General features: G+C 41.9%; 1 protein-coding gene across 1 annotated transcript in view; it reads right to left on the bottom strand.

The window, feature by feature from the left end:
* The window catches only part of THADA (THADA armadillo repeat containing), a 313,149-nt gene that overhangs the window by 44,946 nt on the left and 249,632 nt on the right, over window positions 1–18,571 (bottom strand). The window contains 3 exon segments of the mRNA XM_079109756.1: window positions 1,015–1,087; window positions 1,392–1,510; window positions 2,141–2,520. Coding sequence (XP_078965882.1) covers window positions 1,015–1,087; window positions 1,392–1,510; window positions 2,141–2,520 — 572 coding nt within the window.

The raw sequence follows: 18,571 nt of genomic DNA, 5'->3' as shown, positions 1-18,571 counted from the left end.
GCTGCCCAGCCCCAGGCTCCCCGAATGTAACGACCTCCTTCTGCGAAGCCTTCCTCAGCTCCCAGACTCTCACTTCTGCGTTCTTGCAGCCCTACATGTGATGTGGTCATTCATGGTCTCTTTCTCACTAGACTGCACCTCTGGTCTCTGTCACCCTTCCGTCTTCAGCACCTATCTCAGTACTTTATTGTAAGGACTCAGAATCCAGTGTATGCCACTCCTATTGCAGTATGGAAATGTGTAATCAAGATCTTTAATCTCCTTCTTCTTTGAGAAAGGGTCTCACAATATTGTCCAGGTTGACCTTGAATTCCTGGGTTCAAGTCATCCTCCTCTCTCAGTCTCCTGAGAGGCTGGGGCTGGGTGGTATGTACCATTGCACTCAGTTATGATTAAGATCTTTAAACGTGTAATTTCACTGCAGTTTTGGCCCCTGTCCACTCATCAATCTGTGATGGTGGCTATCTTTCCTATGTACACCTAAGTATGCACACGTTTATCTTAAAGCATCTTCTCAGGAAGTTGTTTTGCTTAGTTTATTTCGACTTCACCCCCAAAGCATATGTGAAACAGTGGGACACACTTGGGCCTCTGTCCAGAGCCTGCTAGGTCATGTTCTGGAGGAGTATTTAAGTCTTAGTAATTTATTTTCATTCTTAGTTCACTAGATTGCAATTTTAAGTATTCTTGGAATTGACTTCCTTATTCTTCTTTAAATGGTCTAGTTACAAAAATGGGTGAAAAATGATGGACATGCGTGTTGGGGAGGCTGTGTTATACTCATGGACTCTAGTAAAAAATGCCCCAAACAAGAGAAAAGAAAGGTGGGCACTAAGGAGCCTTCACTAGTTATTCCCTGAGTGAGTAATCAATAGGAACAATCTTTCTGTAGAGGCCACAAAACACAGGTCACAGTGATTCTGCCTGCTAGGACAGTTGACTTTTACTGCCACCCTCCGGGTAATTAACAGCACAAAAACCCAGGCCCCAGGACAGGCACAGAGTCAGCCTTACCTCTTCATGTGTTTGCAAGTGGTAGGCAATCACTTTGGAGGCAAGCCTCAGAGCCACACTCTGAACTTCAGACCTGGAAAGAGTAAGAAAACACATATACACACCACTTCAAATCAAATAAATTCATACACAGATGGTTTCTGCAGATAGTATGTGATCCATGTGGATCTGGACATCTCCACCTTATGGCCATACAAATGACTCTAGAAGCAATTACTTTTTGTTTTTTAATATAAAACTCTGATATCATCTGTTGTTTTAAGTTTAGAAAGAAATATAGGGCCTGACCCCTTAGGCCAGGACTGTGAACAGGTTCACTGTATGACTGATGGGATCACACAGCCGGTCTACTTGTACAGGGGGCACTGGGGGCAAACCTCTCATTGGAAGCAATATCCATTGTCCAGGTCAAGAATTCCTTTGGGGTTAGATGAACACAGTGCTCTGTCTGGGGAAGCCACTCACTGGGGTCCAGGCAGTGGAGAATCTTCAGTGTCTGTGTAAGCCCAATCCATGGGGAAAAAAGAAAAAAGATGGGGGAGGGAAAGAGAGAGAGAGAGAGAGAGAGAGAGAGAGAGAGAGAGAGAGAGAGAGAGAGAGAGAGAGAGAGAGAGAGAGAGAGAGAGAGAGATACACTCAGGCAAAATACTCCAGCTGCTAAATAATAATTGCCTATACTGACATGGGGGTCTATCTTTCAAAAGGCTCCCACTGACTTTTCATTTCCCTGTAGTGCTTCTGAGAGACTGAGGTAGTGTGAAGCAGTAACAAACTTCCTAGTAACCCACGATCTGTGCTAGATGCCCAGATTCCCAAGTCACTGCCCTTTACTTTTGACTATATTTTCCAGGTGGCCTTCTGTCTCCAAATTGGTATGTCAGCAAAGATGACCTCTGAAACATTTACAGATACAGCTAATGTAGCTATAGATATAGCTAATTTTCTATGATGTTTCCTAAGCATCCCAGAGGATGCTGTTTTCAGTTGATTTGTGCTATCAATGCCACCAACATCAATGACTTTGCTTAGTGCCCTTCTGTACGTTACCATACGAAGAGTCCAAACCCATCTTATCTTCCTGAACGTGGGGAGTGGAAGGGGACCATCAGTCTGTCAGAGACTTTACCTTACAGAAGCATTCCGGGTGGTTCTCGTTCATTGCCAACAGTAGAAACTTCTCTTCCATATGGCCCAGCAAGGATGGCAGTCTCTTCTCTCCGGGTCCAGAAGCTACTGATGAGAATTTTTCCAACAGGGATTCCAGTGTCAGCAAGCGGACTTCAGGAAAGGAAGACTCTAGCAGCTGTGAGAAGGTGACCGGAACATCCACTGTCTGCTCTCTAGTCTTGTCCAACACCACCCACATCGCCCTGAGGGCTAATTTGGTGAGGCTCTGGAGGTACTGTGGCAGGCCTGGCACCTTGAAGGTACAAGGGAATCCTGTTACCAGCTCTGACCCCGAGACGATCCCTCTGACTTCCTCCCAGAAGCTAAGACTCTCCAGAACTAAAAAGAAAAAGAAAAAAGGAAAGGGCAAGAGGTAATCATTATTCAACTTTCCACAAAAGGACATGGGAGAATAGACGGTTCTGAACACTCTTGGAGAGATAGGACCCTTGAATATCTTTCCTAAGTAGATTTCATAGATATAATGTAATAGGTGACTAGCCCACTAGGGTTTGGACTCTGGGCCCAGAAGTGATTTCTATTTAGGTATTTCCCAATTATCTTCCCCAGAGGGACAAAAGCTTTACTATCCAAAAATGTGCTTCTGAACCTCTCCTCGACAGTCAATAAATACGAACCCAGTGACCTCCTGAATCACTGAGCCTCCAAGCTAACCAGGAGAAAAGGCCAAGCTTTTTTCCTCAGAGCCACTCTTCAGCACCTCTTCCCAATCTTCTGCACTGGGGTTCTGGAGCTCGCAGGCAGCTTGTTCCAACATTAGATTTACTTGAAACAAAGTTCTTTTTGGACTTTCCACTCACTGGCCTAATTCTGCATTCTGAGGCTCCCAAAGAGCTCGGTAAGCATCTGATTACAATCACCGTGCTCTCTGACTTCCTCTTCCTCCTTCTCCACACAGCGGGGCTCGCCTCCTCTCACTACTCCAGCTGGCCTCCTTTGGACATGCCTCTTCCTCTCTTCAAGTATGACCCACAGAACAGATTGTGACTCCTGCCTGGTCTGTCCAGCAGGACTACTAACTTCCCTTGTCTGAGCACTCATATGGAGCACGAAGCCACTTGGAACCACAGCCCGCCTTATTGTCTCAGGTCTACTGAGGTGCTGAGTCACCCTTCCACCACCTTGCACTCTAATATGTAGGTCGAGACTTATTTTCTTTGATGGTTTGAATCCCAAGTATATCCCTGTTAAATTTCATCTCCCTGGTAAGTTTTATGGTCTGCCTTTTAGTTGTTGAGATATCTTTGTATTTTCAGTTCTGATCAAAAAAAATACTGCCTGCTTCCTAGGTGTTACGTGCCAGGTAGAACAAGATCACAACCCTCAAGGAGTTTACAGTCCAGTTTGAGAAAGAGAAATGCATGAACAGATAATTCCAATATGGTGGTATAAATGATAATCTGAGTCTCAAAATGTAAAAAGAGGTGAGAATGTGTTGGAATCATCAGAGAGAAAGGAACCACCTGAGCAAAGGTTCAAAGGCATGAACCAGAACGGACCATGTGGGAACTCCAGGTTGCCTGACAGCGCCAGAACATAAAATGCAAGACGGGGAAGAGCAGGAGATGAGGCTAGGGAACAGGAGGCTAGGGAGCAGGAGATGAGGCTAGGGAACAGGAGGCCTCCTAGAAGGAGCCTGTGGCCAAGAGAATGCCACTGTGGGGTGGCTTTAAGTGACAAGGCCAGGTGAACCTTATCATCACAGGGTTCTTCCTGCCAACGGGTAGTGCAGCAGAGAAATGATGAGGGCCCAAAGGAAGGAAGTGCTATGGTTTGAATGTCCCCTCCAACATGCATGTTGAAGTTTAACTGCCATGCTAAGGGTATTGGGGGGGTGTGCTTTGAAGAAGTGATTGGGCGGAGGGTTCTGCCCTCCTGAACGGGTTAATGCTGCTGTTGTGGGAGTGGGCTAGTCATAAGTTCACCCCTCTCTTTCCCTCTCTCTCTTGCACATGCTTACTTGTCCTTCTGCCACGCTATGATACAGAAAGACTAGCCAGATGTACCCCTGGGTCTTGGGCCTCCCGGCCATTAGACCTAGAAGCTGAATAAATTTCAACTATTTATAATTTACCCACTTTTTGGCATTCTATACAATAGCAGAAAATGGTTGAAGACAGAATGGACACGGAGAAGGGAGGTTTAAAGCACTGAAGGGATAAACTGGGCAGGAGTGTGGCAGTGGCTGACTCAGTTCTTCACATGATACAGTCATTATCCAGCAGAAATTGGGTAAACTTCAATGTCATAGGCATGCCATAAATATCAAAGTCAAATAATTGCTAATAATGTTCACTGGGCCAGGTGGAGGACAGAGGCCCTCGGCGAGTGTGAGACTGGTTCCCTGCCTGCCCCTGCCGCTGACCCACTCTACGCCCTCATCAGTTCATTAACCAGCTCTCTTGGTTCCAGTCATTCCCCTCTGAGGAACTCTCCAACTGTGCCATTCTGCACACAGAGTTTTATCTACAAGAGTATCAGGGCTGACTTCATCAAATGCCTTACTGAAGTTTAGATACTACACCTATAGCATTCTCTGATAATCCCTGGCTGACAAGTTTACCCCAAAAGCTAATGAGCTTATCTTGCAGTGGCTTCCCAGGGAACATTTAAGATACAAATTGCTATTTGTATTCATCATGACAGTATTACTCAGCGAACTCCGCTGACTTTTAGAGAACAATTAAAAACATAATAGAAGGTAAAAGATTAAGCTAACACTTGGAAAACTTATTTGAAATTTAAAAATTACATGGGCTTGTCGTAATTCAGGAATTTAAAATATATAGTATGAATCTCATCAATTTTTTTTCAAAAAGGAAGTTGGCCCCAGGAGGCAGAGTGGGGATGGAGGCTGTAATAGTGAGGCCCATGGAGGGCACCATCTGCCACCTGCATGGTAGATATGCCCTCTGTTCCTAACTCGGACTCCATACAAGTCCTGGCTGGAGCAGAAGGCAGGCATCCACCAAGTAGCAGGAAAGCCCAGGCAGTGGGGATCCTGGACCTTTTTGTCATCTTCATTCTCAATGCCTAAAGCCCCAAATCCCATTATAAAGCAGTCAAGAAAAGAGGTATGCTGTGGTCTCCAGGTGCTGGTTCCTGTCTTTCCCATGCACTGCTGTCTGAGGACAACACTACATTAAAAAGGAATTTGTTTGGTGAAGAGTCAGGAACATGGCTCGGGGAGCTGCTCTTAAAAAAGTAATAAAACCCAGGAAAAACTGTCTAGGTCATTCTGGATGATTTTCAGAGAAACCTGTAAAGAGATATTTGCAGGTAGAGTATAGTCTGCTGCCCTCAAAAGCTGGGCATCCAGACTCAGAGGCTTCCTTTGGGGTTTTGGAGAGGGAACCAGGGTCTGAAGACACCATACCAAAGAAAAACAAAAAAGCAAACATGCCCAGGAAGGGTTCCTTGGATGTTTCTTGAGCTGTACTGCTTGTGGACCCAGTATAAACATTAACTGAGCACATATTACGTACTTAGAGAGGCATACAGATTCAAATGGAGAATGATCTATTGTTGAAGAGCTTTAAGGACAAAAGCCAAGTGCAAAATAATAATGAAAAGATAACTATAAAAATTATAAAATGCTTAGTGACTTAAATTGTTAGTGATCAAAGTTGACCTTCATAGAGTATTTGTGTTGTCATCCATTATTCTGTTGTTATAGAATACTGTATACCCATTGCTTATTGCAATGAATAAAAATTACTTTAAGAATTGATATTTGTTGAATGTTACTCTGAGCACATTAACTTATTAACTAAGTAGGCTTTTCCTCCTTCTCCTCCTTCTTTTGGTACTGGGAATTGAACCCAGGGGTACTTTGCCACTAAGCCACATTCCCACCCTTTTTTAATTTTTATTTTGAGATAGGGTCTCACTAAGTTGCTGAGGCTGGCCTTGAACTTGCAGTCCTCCTGCTTCAGCCTCCCAAGTTGCTGAGATTACAGGTGTGTACCAGCACTTCCAGTTATTTTCATTCCTATTTTATAGACGAGGAAACAGGTTAAATTACTTGACCATGATCACAAAAAACCTTGGTATATAAAGTGAATACAAAAACTATGAGAAAGATCAAAATGAATGCAATGGGCACTTCATTTCTACTGGAAAAAGTTTTTAAAAGAGCTTTCAGGGCTGGATATGATGGGACAGGCCTATAATCTCAGCTACTAGGGAGGCTGAGGCAAGAGGACAGCAAGTTTGAGACCAGTCTCAGAATTTGATAACCAAGACTCTCAGTAACTTAATGAGCCCCTGTCTCAAAATAAAAAAAGGACTGGGGATGTGGCTCAGTGGTAAAATGCTCCTGGGTTCAATCCCCAGTACAACCCCCCCAAAAAAAACAAAAAACAAACAAACAACAACAACAACAAAAAGAAAAAAACAAACAAACAAAAAAAACTAAGCCAGGCTTTCAGGAAGGAAATTTCAGATGGGCCCTGATGGCTGGGTGCTTGGCTGGGAGAGCAAAGGGCAACTGCTCCTGGGAGAATTAGGAGAGAACAGACCTGGGAGACCTTCCAAAAGGGTTCTGAGGAATTAATGTGTCAACAGAGGAGCAGCAGGAGAGGTTAGTCCCGAACTTCAGGGTAGAACATTGTCAAACAACATTCATTTGGGCACTTTCTCCAAGCTGTGGCTTGGAAAACACACTCTCTGTTGAGTAACAACTATGACCCGAAGAGATGCCCGAGAGCAGAGCTTCTCAAACTTGAGTGTGCATTGGAATCCCCAGAGGACCTATTCAACCACATGGCCTGGCCTTTGCCCAGAGTTCTCTCACTTAGGAGGTCAGGGCAGGGCTGAGAACACACATTTCTTTCTTTCTTTCTTTCTTCCTTTTGCTTTCAGGCAGAGGACTGAACCAAGAGCATATGCTCTACCATTGAACTACAGCCCTAGTCTTCCCCACCCCAGCTTTTAAAAAAAAATTTGAGACAGGGTCTTGCTAAGTTTCTGAGTCTGGCTTTGAATTTGTGATCCTTCTGCCTCAGCCTCCCAAGCAGCTAGAATTTCAGGTGTGTTCCACCATGCCCCACTAAGAATGCTCACTTCTAAGGTGTTCACAAAATACCTGCTGCCCCAGGTATTTTACAAACCGCTGCCATAACCACACATGCCTGAATTCCACTCTTGAACATTCTGATTTAGTTGGGTGAGACAACTGTCATTTCAAGAAGCTGGCAAGAGGTTCTGCTTTGCACCCCAGCTGGGAACTATACTCCTCTAAGAGTTCACTTTCACAGGGGTTCACTGGGTTTATGGGTGAGGGGGGGTTACAGTTCAAGCGGAGCATGGCTGCTTCCAGCCCAGTCTCTCAGAGTACAGAAGAACTGGAACTTCACCAAGCACTGTTCTCTCCCACAGGATGGACAGTCGACAAGACTGCAAAAGAATGAGCTGGGCCTGGTGGCACACACCTGTAATCCCAGGGATCTAGGAGGCTGAGGCAGGAGGATCACAAGTTTGAGAGCAGCCTCAGCAACTTAGCAAAACCTTGTTTCAAAATAAAGTAAATAAATAGGGTTGGGAGTGTAACTCCGTGGTAAAGTACCGTTGGATTCAATTCCCTGAACCACCAACCAACAAAGCAAAACAAAAAAGAAACCAACCAAACAAACAAACAAAAAAGACTTCAGAGGAATGAACAAGCACCATAAAGAGCTGCTGGCTGGCAGGCAGGCAGGCCTCCAACAATGTGAATGTTGGCTCACTAGGTACGGTCTTCTTCTCGGTCTCTTTGGATTCCTAGAAGTATCAGTGAACTAGAAAAACCAGGCTCTGTTCCTGTGGAAAACCCAGGACTATGCCCATCATGCCACAGCATGAAGTGAGGGGGTCTCTAGGTGGAATAGGAGTTTGGAGGAAGAAATGCCCAATATTTCACCATAAACAGCTGCAGTGACTAATAAAGAAGTATTACTGTGCTCTTGTGCAGTGGTTCTCAGTCAAGGGAGCACATTAAATTCATCTAAGAGCTTTAGAAAAACATTTAAAATGGGGAATACTTGATCATATCTCTAGGGTGAGAACACAAGTTTTTTTTTTTTTTTTTTAATGATACTAGAGATTAAACCGAGGGGCACTTAACCATTGAGCTGCAACCCCAGCCCTTTTTGTTTTTGTCTTTTGAGACAGTTACTGAATCTGGCTTTGAACTTGCGATCCTCCTGCCTCAGTCTCTCCTGCCTCTGGGATTATAGGCATGTGACACCATACCTGCTCACAAGTCTGGTTTTGATGTGACCTAGGTCATTCTAGTGTGCAGCTGGGAATGAAAGCTATAGTTACTGTTCAGTGGCTCTGCAGGTAGACTCATCTAGTGGTTTCACAGCTAGGATTTCTCCCTGGTGAAGCAATGTTTGTCTTCTGCCATATCAAATACAGTTCAAAGTCTAGATCAACAGACGGTACTTATTTTTGTTTCTGTGAGTGCCTTTTGTCTGCAGAACACAAAAAAGTGACATTAGTTCCTCAGTCTGAAGTTTAGCAGCCCTCTTCTCCAGCAGAGAGTCATTTTCAAACTAAGTTTTCTATTTATAATCTCAGCTTTGATTGCTTTGGGTTCCTTCTTTCTTGGGGAGCCTAGACTGGCCCTACTGTGTTTTTCCTAAGTTTGAATGTGTTTTGCAAACCCATACTGGTTGCAGTTTTTTTCAGACCTCCTTGTTGGGAAAGTCTTTTCATGTTCCCACCAATGCAGTCATCTCAGTCACCCAAGTATGTGTGACTGATTCTAAACATCCAATCTGATTTCATTTTTGGAAAATTTTTTCCCCTCTTCTTTAGAGCAAGTATATTTCTGGCCTTCAAGGGAATGGCTTAATGGTTGGATTCACATGGCCAGACAATACCTCCTACTGTGTTTTGTCCTGGTTCACTGGAGAAATAATTCCAAATAAAATGTCATAAATAATGTGGCAGTCATGTATAAGATGCCAACATTTTATTTTGCGAAGTAAGGATGTTAAAAATTGACTATATCACTTCATAAAAGAAAAGTTATCTTACCTCCAAAGCAGGAAATGAAAAACTGTATCATCATAAAGGACAATTCTTTTCTCTTTTGTTTTATAGTATTGGGGATGGAACCCAGGGACTCATGCATATTAGGCAAGTACTTCACCATGGAGATGAAACCCCATACACCCCCCTGCCCTTTTTTATGGTACTGGGATTTAACCCAGGGATGCTTAACCACTGCACTACATTTCCAGGTCTTTTTTATTTTTTATTTTGAGACAGGGTCTTGCTAAGTTGCTTAGGGCCTCACTAAGTTGCTGAGGCTGGCCTCAAACTTGTGATTCTCCTGTCTCAGTCTCCCAAGTTGCTGGGATTATAGGTGTGCACCACAGTGCCTGGCCCCAGCCATTTTTACATTTTTATTCTGAGACAGGGTCTTGCTAAATTGCCTAAGCTGGCCTTGAACCTGTGATCCTCCTGCCTCAGTCTCCCAAGTTGGTAGGATGTGCACCACAGCACATGGCATCAGGACAATTCTTTAAAGAATTTAGGCTTTAAGAAAAAATTTCTACAGGATCATTCTGCTGTAGTTTCATTGTTCCATGAGCTGGCGAAAACATCACTAGGGAGCGGCAACGGGAACAGCAATTTGGAGGCGCTTCCTAAGGTTGGTCTGTTTGGACAGCCTGCCTCTCAGGAAGAGAGATTTCCTAGAAAGGAACTGCAAGAGTCCCTCACACAGTGGGCCTGTCTACAGAGTGGAGTCCCGCACAGTGCCCTCTGCTGATCTCAGATATGCCTTCTTGGCATTGCCTGGATTCCCCGCAGGTGGGAGATTTGCGTTGCTAGCAATAGGCACAGCAGCAGCTGAAGTTAATTCTGGATCTCAAAGCTGCCACTCCCCAACTAACGAAGGTGGTGCTAACATTGACCAGGCTATAGTAGAGGGCTTGGTAGTCAGGATCTTGGGCAGGGATAGTACTCAACAAATCCTGAAGGAGGGGTGTAACCCCAGGGGACAGGCCCATGGGCCAGTCATCTCTCATCTTCTGAGCTACTCATACAGGTTTGTCAAAATTTCCTTAAAAAAAAAAAAAAAAAAAAAAGTCAGCCAGGCCCTGTGGTGCATGCCTGTAATCCCAGCAACTCTGGAGTCTGAGGCAGGAGCATCACAATTCAAGACCAGGCTGGGAAAATTAGCCAGACCCTGTCTCAAAATAAAAATAAAAAAGGGCTGAGGATGTAGCTCAGTGGTAAAGTACCCATGGGTTCAATCCCTAGTATCAAAAACAAAAACAAAAACAAAAAAACCAATATAACTTTAAAAAGGTGCATGTTAATCAAAATAGCTTTAGCAATGGTTCTGAAAAAAATGTGGGTGATACTGTCATCACATAATTATGAATACAGTGGAGTTACAACATTAGAGCGTTTAATTAAGGTGAATTTAATGAGAGCGTGAGGGGAAGGAAAAAGGAAAGGGGAGAGAGAAACACCAATTGGAAGAAAAAAGCCAATTCTTCTGGCATTCACATCTTAGCAATGTCCCAGAGAGTGGCTGTGATGTCACCTCAGACCAGAGGTTCTTGAATTTTAACTGTTCCTCCCCACAGTTTCTGATTCAGTATGTCTGGGGGACGACCCCCCAATCACATTTTCTAAAAAGTTCTCTGGTTGTGCTGAGGCTCCTGGTGCTGTGACCACACACCTCAGACCATCCGAGATCATCTGAACTGCTCGGTACAAACCCCTTGCGCTCTGAATGTGTCTAATTCTAGCGTTTAATATACCATGGCCCCTAATCATAAACCAACCCCTTCCACCTAGTGCTCATGCGCAGACCCCTGAATGTTATAGGGTGCCTGGTCTTTGCTGATACGTCACTCATCAAGACAGCCCAAGAGTCTGGTGCTGAACTAGCCAAAACAAAAAGGGCAAGAAGAAAAAGTGTTTGGGTCCAGAGTGACATTTTCTTGGTCCCAGCAGAGATGTCTGGGGGGCCCGGGCTGGGAGTGGAGGGACAAAAGTCCTGGGAATCATGGCAAACTTATCGTACTTGGAAGCAGCTGTTCATATCTATGAATGAGAAAGAATCCTCCACAGGACAGAATGGGTCAGCCAAATACAAAAATGGTTCCACCACTATGAAATAAGTCACTTATGAGGATACTGTGCAAAGGACAATAATATTGATGATGCCATTCACCTGCCACTGAGATTCAGGAGATTCTTTATTCTGCCTGACTTTGCACATGCTGTTCTCTCTACCTCAAATGAATGAATGAGCAAACACATGAATTCTGTCCTTCAAATACTGTCAAAGACTCTGATTCTCTGATGCCAGCAGATCAAGAAAACTTTGCAGACAAGTGTTCCCAAGTTTCCTCTGTTCTCTCTCTCCCAGAACACCCACCCTCCTTGAGAAAGTGGGGGGTGAGAAAAACCCAAAGCAGATTTCCCTTGAAGTGGGAAGGCCTGCTTTTTCTATTTCAAAGAATCGTAACTCTGGTCAGAGAGATCTGTAATCAGATCCAACAAAAGTTCTTATCTGAAATCGTTGATAAACTGGTTCTAAAAATAATCGCAGCTGATAATTTGTTCTCTTTGTGAATGTTAATGTCTTGTTATGCAACTTCTTAGTAAAAAAAAAAAATCTGTAGAGAAGAGGAAACCATAGGAACTACAACAATAACAAAAAAAAAAAAAAAAAAAAAAAACCAACTGATTTAATAAATCTTGGCTTCTCCTTATCCGAAGGGAAATTCCATTCTTCTATTTAATCCTCTGCCCCTCCCAGTAAACCTTAATCCTGACTCCAGGGGCCCTTCCAGTTACAAACATGTAGAGGACCTGGTGGAGGATTCACAACCTATTGTCTTCCCCAGAACAGGTCCTGGTTGTTCATTTCACATCTACTATAGTTTCTAGTTCTCTGAACGCCTTTGCCTTCACTGCGGCTTACACAGGTGTGAACACATTCCCTCTTTGCCTAGCCACTGGAATAATCTCACAGGTGTGTATTTTTAAGCAATGGATTCCTTATCTGCCACAGATGAAGGGGAACATTTGTTTGAAAATACTATTTGAAGACTACCTTTTCACGCTATAAAATGAAAGCAGTCTTTCTGGTTTGGGAGATGGTGATCAAGAGTTCTGAAGGGATTTGGGGTGGCTAAAGATGAGCTCATCATGCCCTGGGAGGGACCAACATTTTTTACTTCTTGCCTCCACCCACCAACCATCCCATCCTGGCCTTTGCCCAACATAAGAAGGAAGTCAGGAAATATTGTGGATAAACACATGATAAGCCAAAGACATAAACATAAAGTTATTTCTCAGCAAATGCTACTTCTGTTTCTTTCAGTGACTTGCTCTGAAGGGCAGGACTGAATAAAAAAAATTTCCCCATCCTGACACCCTCCTCCCCATCCATTTAATTGAACTTCTTGCCCACAAAGGACCTACAGCTTCTCTGATACCCTCAGGCAGTCGCATAGAGCATGAAACTAACCAGAAGAGTCCCAGCTGGCTGGGAAGAGTTCTTTGGATACCTGGGGTTTACCTCTGTTGTTTCACCTATATTAAGAGAGGCTAGGACCACTCAGTCCCTTGCTACTGCTACCAGTGACAGTTCTGGGAATGCACCTGGGCTCTGGCATTTAAACCTTAGGAAACAATCTAAGATGCAAGAGGTTTGGTCACTGTTGGCTTGCAGACCAACATCAGCAGGCAGGAGTGATGGTGCAGGGTGCAATTACAGATGGCAAGACACAACAGAATCTGGTTGGACTTTTTATTAGGTCCAGAGCCAACACGGAGAGAGGAGTTAAGTAAATTCTGCATGGTGAGCAACGGAGGTGAGTCTGGTAAGTATACCCAGTACTATAGTTTGAAAGTCCTAACCAAAGCTCATGGTGAAATTTAATCCCCATTATGAGATATTAAGAGGGTAGAAACTTAATGTGACCACAGTATTTGGAGGTGGGATCTTTGGGAGGTAACTAAGGCCCATGTCTAATGAGACAGTGGCTTTATAAGAAAGGAGAGACCTGGGCCAGGAAGACATGTCTCGCCATGTGATGCCCTCTGCATGTAATGATGTTGTAAGAAGGCCCTCCCAGATGCCAAGCAGACGCTGGTGCCATACTCTTGGATTCCCCACACAAGGCAGTGGAAGTAATTTCTGCTCTGCTCATGAAGGATTAACCATTACAGTAATTGCCCTTCTAATATAAACAAATAGAAAACCAGAGATGGACAGGGTAGGACTGAAGATCCTTGAAAGAAAAAACAAACAGGAGCCTTACAATTGCCCGAGCCTACTGCCAAGAGGCACACAGAGGAGGAACCCAGAGCCCAGGGGCTGGTTCAGATGAAATGAAATGAGGAAATGATAACAAATCAGAATTTGGGAAGACTGAGACAGCTGGAATTGGAAGACAATACTAGAGAGGAGACCCTGGACATCTGGACATCTGCAGATCAATCAGTTGGATACTGTTATGCATGCCTGGAGTGACACTCCTTGAGGCTGGGGAAAGAACAAAAAGTAGAGGGCTGAACAATTCCTGAAGCTCAGACAGGTAGGTTCACTCACCCAAAGTACAGAACTTGTAATACATGGGGCATCAGGTAGAGAACTTAACTAGGCCTTACCTTGTTAATAGACTTAAAAGGCTCCTATTAAGATTGAACTGAACAAAACTTAAAAGCAAGTCTTGGATGATTCTAAAAGATACTAAGTAACTATGTGCCAAAACAAGTCCAGTACTTTAAAGGCATAAAACAAAATCCAACATATAACAACATAAAATTAGAATGGCCTGGCATTCAATAAAACATTACTAGAGTGCAAAGAAGTAGGAAAATAGGGTTTATAACTTGGAGGAAAATTAACAAAAAGAAATGACCTATCCAGAAATAACAATGGTGATGTAATTAGAAACAAGGACATGATAACAGCTATTATAAATAAGCTACATGTGGTGAGGAATCTAGAGGGAAACCAAACACGCAGAGAAATATGGGAGATATAAAAGGACATGAATGAGACATCTAGAGATGTACAAAATCTGAAATAAAAAATAATACGCTGGATGAAATCAGCAGCACATTAGACAATGCAAAAGAAAAGGGAATTTGGAGATAAAGAAATAGAAGCTATCAAAAATGAAACACAGATAGAAAGAAAGAAAGAAAGAAAGAAAGAAAGAAAGAAAGAAAGAAAGAAAGAAAGAAAGAAAGAAAGGAAGAAAGAAAGAAAGAAAGAAAGAAACGAGGATATCACTGATCTGTGGGACACCACTTCAAGTTACCTAATTTAAGCCAGTTACAACCGGTAGTCCCAGGGATGTAACTAAGTGGAAAAGCGCTCCTTGGTTCAATCCCCAGTACCAAAAAAAAAAAAAAAAAAAGAAAGAAAGAAAGAAAGGAAGGAAGGAAGGAAGGAATCCCGAAAGTAGGGAAGGGATAGAAGAAATAATGAAAATATGAAATAATGGTGCTGGAACAACTCGCTATCCATATGCAAAAAAAAGGAACTTCAACCATATCTCATGACACACATGAAAATTAACTTGCGGTACATCAAAAAATCTAAATGTAAAATCTAAAACTATAGAACTTTAGAAGAAAACATCTTCATGACTTTGGGAATAGGCTCAGAAAGACTTATTAACTAGGGCACAAAAAGGCAAACACATCACACACACACACACACACACACACAAAATGGATCAACCAGACTTCAAAATTAAAAATGTCTAATCTTCAAAAGATACTGTTAGGAAAATGAAAAGGCAAGCCAATGGATGGATAAAATGTATATGCAGAATATTTATCTTAGTAAAGAACTTGTACACAAAGTAAAGAACTCTTATAACTTAAGAATAAACAACTCAATTTAAAAGAGAACTGATTGGGCATGGGGGTGCATGCCTATAATGCTAGTGAAGGCTGAGGCAGAAGGGCCTTAAAAAGTTTGAGGTCAGCTTGGGAAATTTAGTTAGACCCTGCCTCAAAAAAAAAAAAAAAAAAAAAAAAATCTGGGAATATAGTCAGTGGCAGAGCGTGCCTGGGTTCAATACCCAGTACTGGGGCAGGGAGCGGGAAAATGCAAAAGATTTGAATAGATATTTAAGCAAAAAAAAATATATGTAGACAAGTATGGCATATGAAAAGATGTCGACATAGTCATTTGGTAAGTGCAACTTAAAATCATATGATATCACTATGTACCCAGCAGAACAGCTAAAATTAACAAGAGAGATAATACCAAGTCTAGGAGACAATGTGGAACAACTGGACTTCTCGTGCATTGCTGGTGTGAATGCAAAGTGAAAAGTTCTTTTATTAAACACTTGGGCAGTTTCTTACATTTAACTATCCTTACCATATGACCCAGTAATTACCTTCTTAGGTTTTTAGTCAAGAGAAATTTAAACATCTGACCAAACACTTCTATGTGAATATTCAGAGTTGCATTATTGACAATCTCCAAAAATAGAAACAATCCAAATGTTCATCAACTGGTGAATCTGTATAAGTAAACTATACATACAATGGAATACTGTTCAACAATTAAAATTTCATGAATTTTACCATATGAACAGAATGAAGGACAAAACTCACATGATCCCCTCAATAGACAGCAGAATTTGACACCCTTTTATGACAAAAACAAACAAAACAAAAAACAAAAAAACACTGAATAAACAAGAAACAGGGAATGTCTTTAATCTGATAAAGGCCATCTAAGAAAAATCCACTGCTAACATCATACCTAATGGAGAAAGACTGAAAGTTCTCCCTCTAAAATCAGGAACAAGACAAGGATGTCTGCTCTTGCTACTTCTATTTAACATTGTACTGGAGAGTTCAGCCTGAGCAATAAGGCAAGAAAAATGAATTAAAAAAACATCTAGATAGGAAAGGAACAAGTAAAAATGATCTCTATTGCAAATGACATGATCCCATATACTCTAAGGAGGCTGCAAAAAAACAAATAAATAAACTCTGTAAGGATATAGAATAAAAGATCTATATATTAAAGATGTGCATGATGTATATCCTGAAATCTATATAACATCATTGAAAGAAACTAAAGAGACTCTTAAATAAGTAGACATCCTGAGATCATGGATCTGAAAACACAGTTTGTTACGATGGCAATACTCCTCACATTGATCTACACAGTTAAACACGATCCCTATCAAATTCTCTTTTCCCTAGAAACTGATAAGTTGATCTAAAACTCGTATAAAAATTCAAGGAATTTCAGAGTAGCCAAAATAATCTTGAAAAAGAACAAAGCTGAAGGGCTCATCCTAATTTCAAGTTACTACGACACATGGTAATCAAGACAGCGCTCCTGGCATATGGACAGACATAGATCATGGAACATAATTAAGAATCTAGAAATAAACACATAATTTATGGTCAAGTGATTTTTTGACAAGGTGCCAAGACAACTTAATGGGAAAAGATCAGGGAGTGAAGGGAGGGGAGGGGGTATGGGTATAGTAAGGATAGAAGAATGAATCAGACATTATTACCCCATGTACACATATAACTATATGACTGTTGGGATTCTACATCATATATAACCAGAAGAATCAGAAATTATACTGCTTTATAGATGATGTATCAAAGTGTCATGTGTAACTAATTAAAACAAATTTAAAAAATTTTAAAAAGCCAGTCTTTTGAACATAGAGTGCTGGGACAATGAACACTCACATGCAAAGGATGTGGATGGACCTATATCTCATACCAAATATAAAAACCAACCCACAGGGTATGCAGTGACACACATCTGTAATCCCAGCTTCTCAAGAGGCTGAGGCAGGAGAATCACAAGTTTGAGGTCAATCTTGGCAATTTAGTGAATCCCTGTCTCAAAATGAAAAATAAAAAGAACTGGGGATGTGGCTCAGTGGCACAGCACTTGACCTAGCATGCATGAGGTCCTGAGTTCAATCCTCTGGACCACAAATAAAAACAAAAACAAAATAAAACAAAAACACTTCAAAATGGATCACAGACCTAGGAGCTAAAACTAAAATTTTTAGAAGAAAACATGGGTGCATAATTTTGGATTAGGCAATAGTTTCTTAAATATGACATCAAGTGCACAGCAACAAAAGAAAAAAAAACCAGATACAATGAATTTCATTACAACGAAAACCTTCTGTCCATCAAAGAATATCATTGAGAAAAATAGCAAGCTGAATGTGGTGGTGCACAACTGAAATCCCAGCAACTCTGAAGGCTGAGGCAGGAGGGTTGCAAGTTGAAAGCCAGCCTTAGCAATTTAGCAAGGCTAAAGCAACTTCGTGAAAAATAAAAAGGGCTGGAGATGTAGCTCCGTGGTTAAGCGCCTCTGGGTCAAAAAAAAAAAAAAGGAAAATGACAAGCCAACATGGTGGTGCACACCTATAATCCCAGTGCATACTGGGGACTGAAGCCAGTGGCTCTAAAAAAATTATTTAAAAAAATTTTGAGATGCTGCTGGGCACGGTGGCATAAACCTGTAATCCCAGTGACTCAGGAGGCGGAGGCAGGACGGCTGCAAGTTTCAGGTCAGCCTGGGCAACTTAGTGAGTCCCTGTCTCAGAATAAAAATAACAAAGACTGGGGATGTGGCTCAATGGTAGAATGACCCTGACTTTGCTCCTTAGTACCCTCCATACACACAAGAAAGAAGAAAAAAAGAAAAGTGACATGACAACCCACATAACAAGAGAAAATATTTGCAAACTGTAGTTTACAAGAGATTAAAATTCAGAACACACCAAGAACTTTTATGACTCAAGAATAAAAAGACAAAAACCAATTAAAAAATGGGCAAAGAGGGGCTGGGGTTGTACCTCAGTGGTAGAGCACTTGCTTAGCATGTGTGAGCGCTCAGCACCACATATAAATAAATAAAGGTCCTGGGGAGATAGCTCAGTTGGTAGAGTGCTTGCCTTGCAAGCACAAGGCCCTGGGTTCGATCCTCAGCACCGCAAAATAAAAAGAAAACTGAAAAAAATTAAAAATAAATGGGCAAAGGACCTGAACACACATTTCTCTAAAGATTAACAATTAACATTAGAAAAGATGCTCAATATCATAAATCTTCAGGAAAATGCAAAGAAAAAGCACAATGAGATCCACTAGGATGGTTAAAATAAAACTGATGGGCAATAACATATATTGGTGAGGATATGGAGAAACTAGAAACTTCACATGTTGCTAGCAGGAATGTGAGACAGTTCAGTCTCTCTGGAACCAATTTAGCAATTCCTCAAAAAGTTGAACTTAAGAGTTGGCATATGGCCTAACAACTGCACTCGTAGGTAAATATCAAGAAGAACTGAAAGCATAGGTTTCCACAAAAATTTGTCCATGAACA

Source organism: Sciurus vulgaris (assembly GCF_902686455.1).
Source record: "Sciurus vulgaris genome assembly, chromosome: 14".
NCBI classification, from domain to species: Eukaryota; Metazoa; Chordata; class Mammalia; order Rodentia; family Sciuridae; genus Sciurus; species Sciurus vulgaris.
The sequence above is the reverse complement of the archived record's forward strand: the minus strand, read 5'-3'. Positions and strand labels throughout refer to the sequence as shown.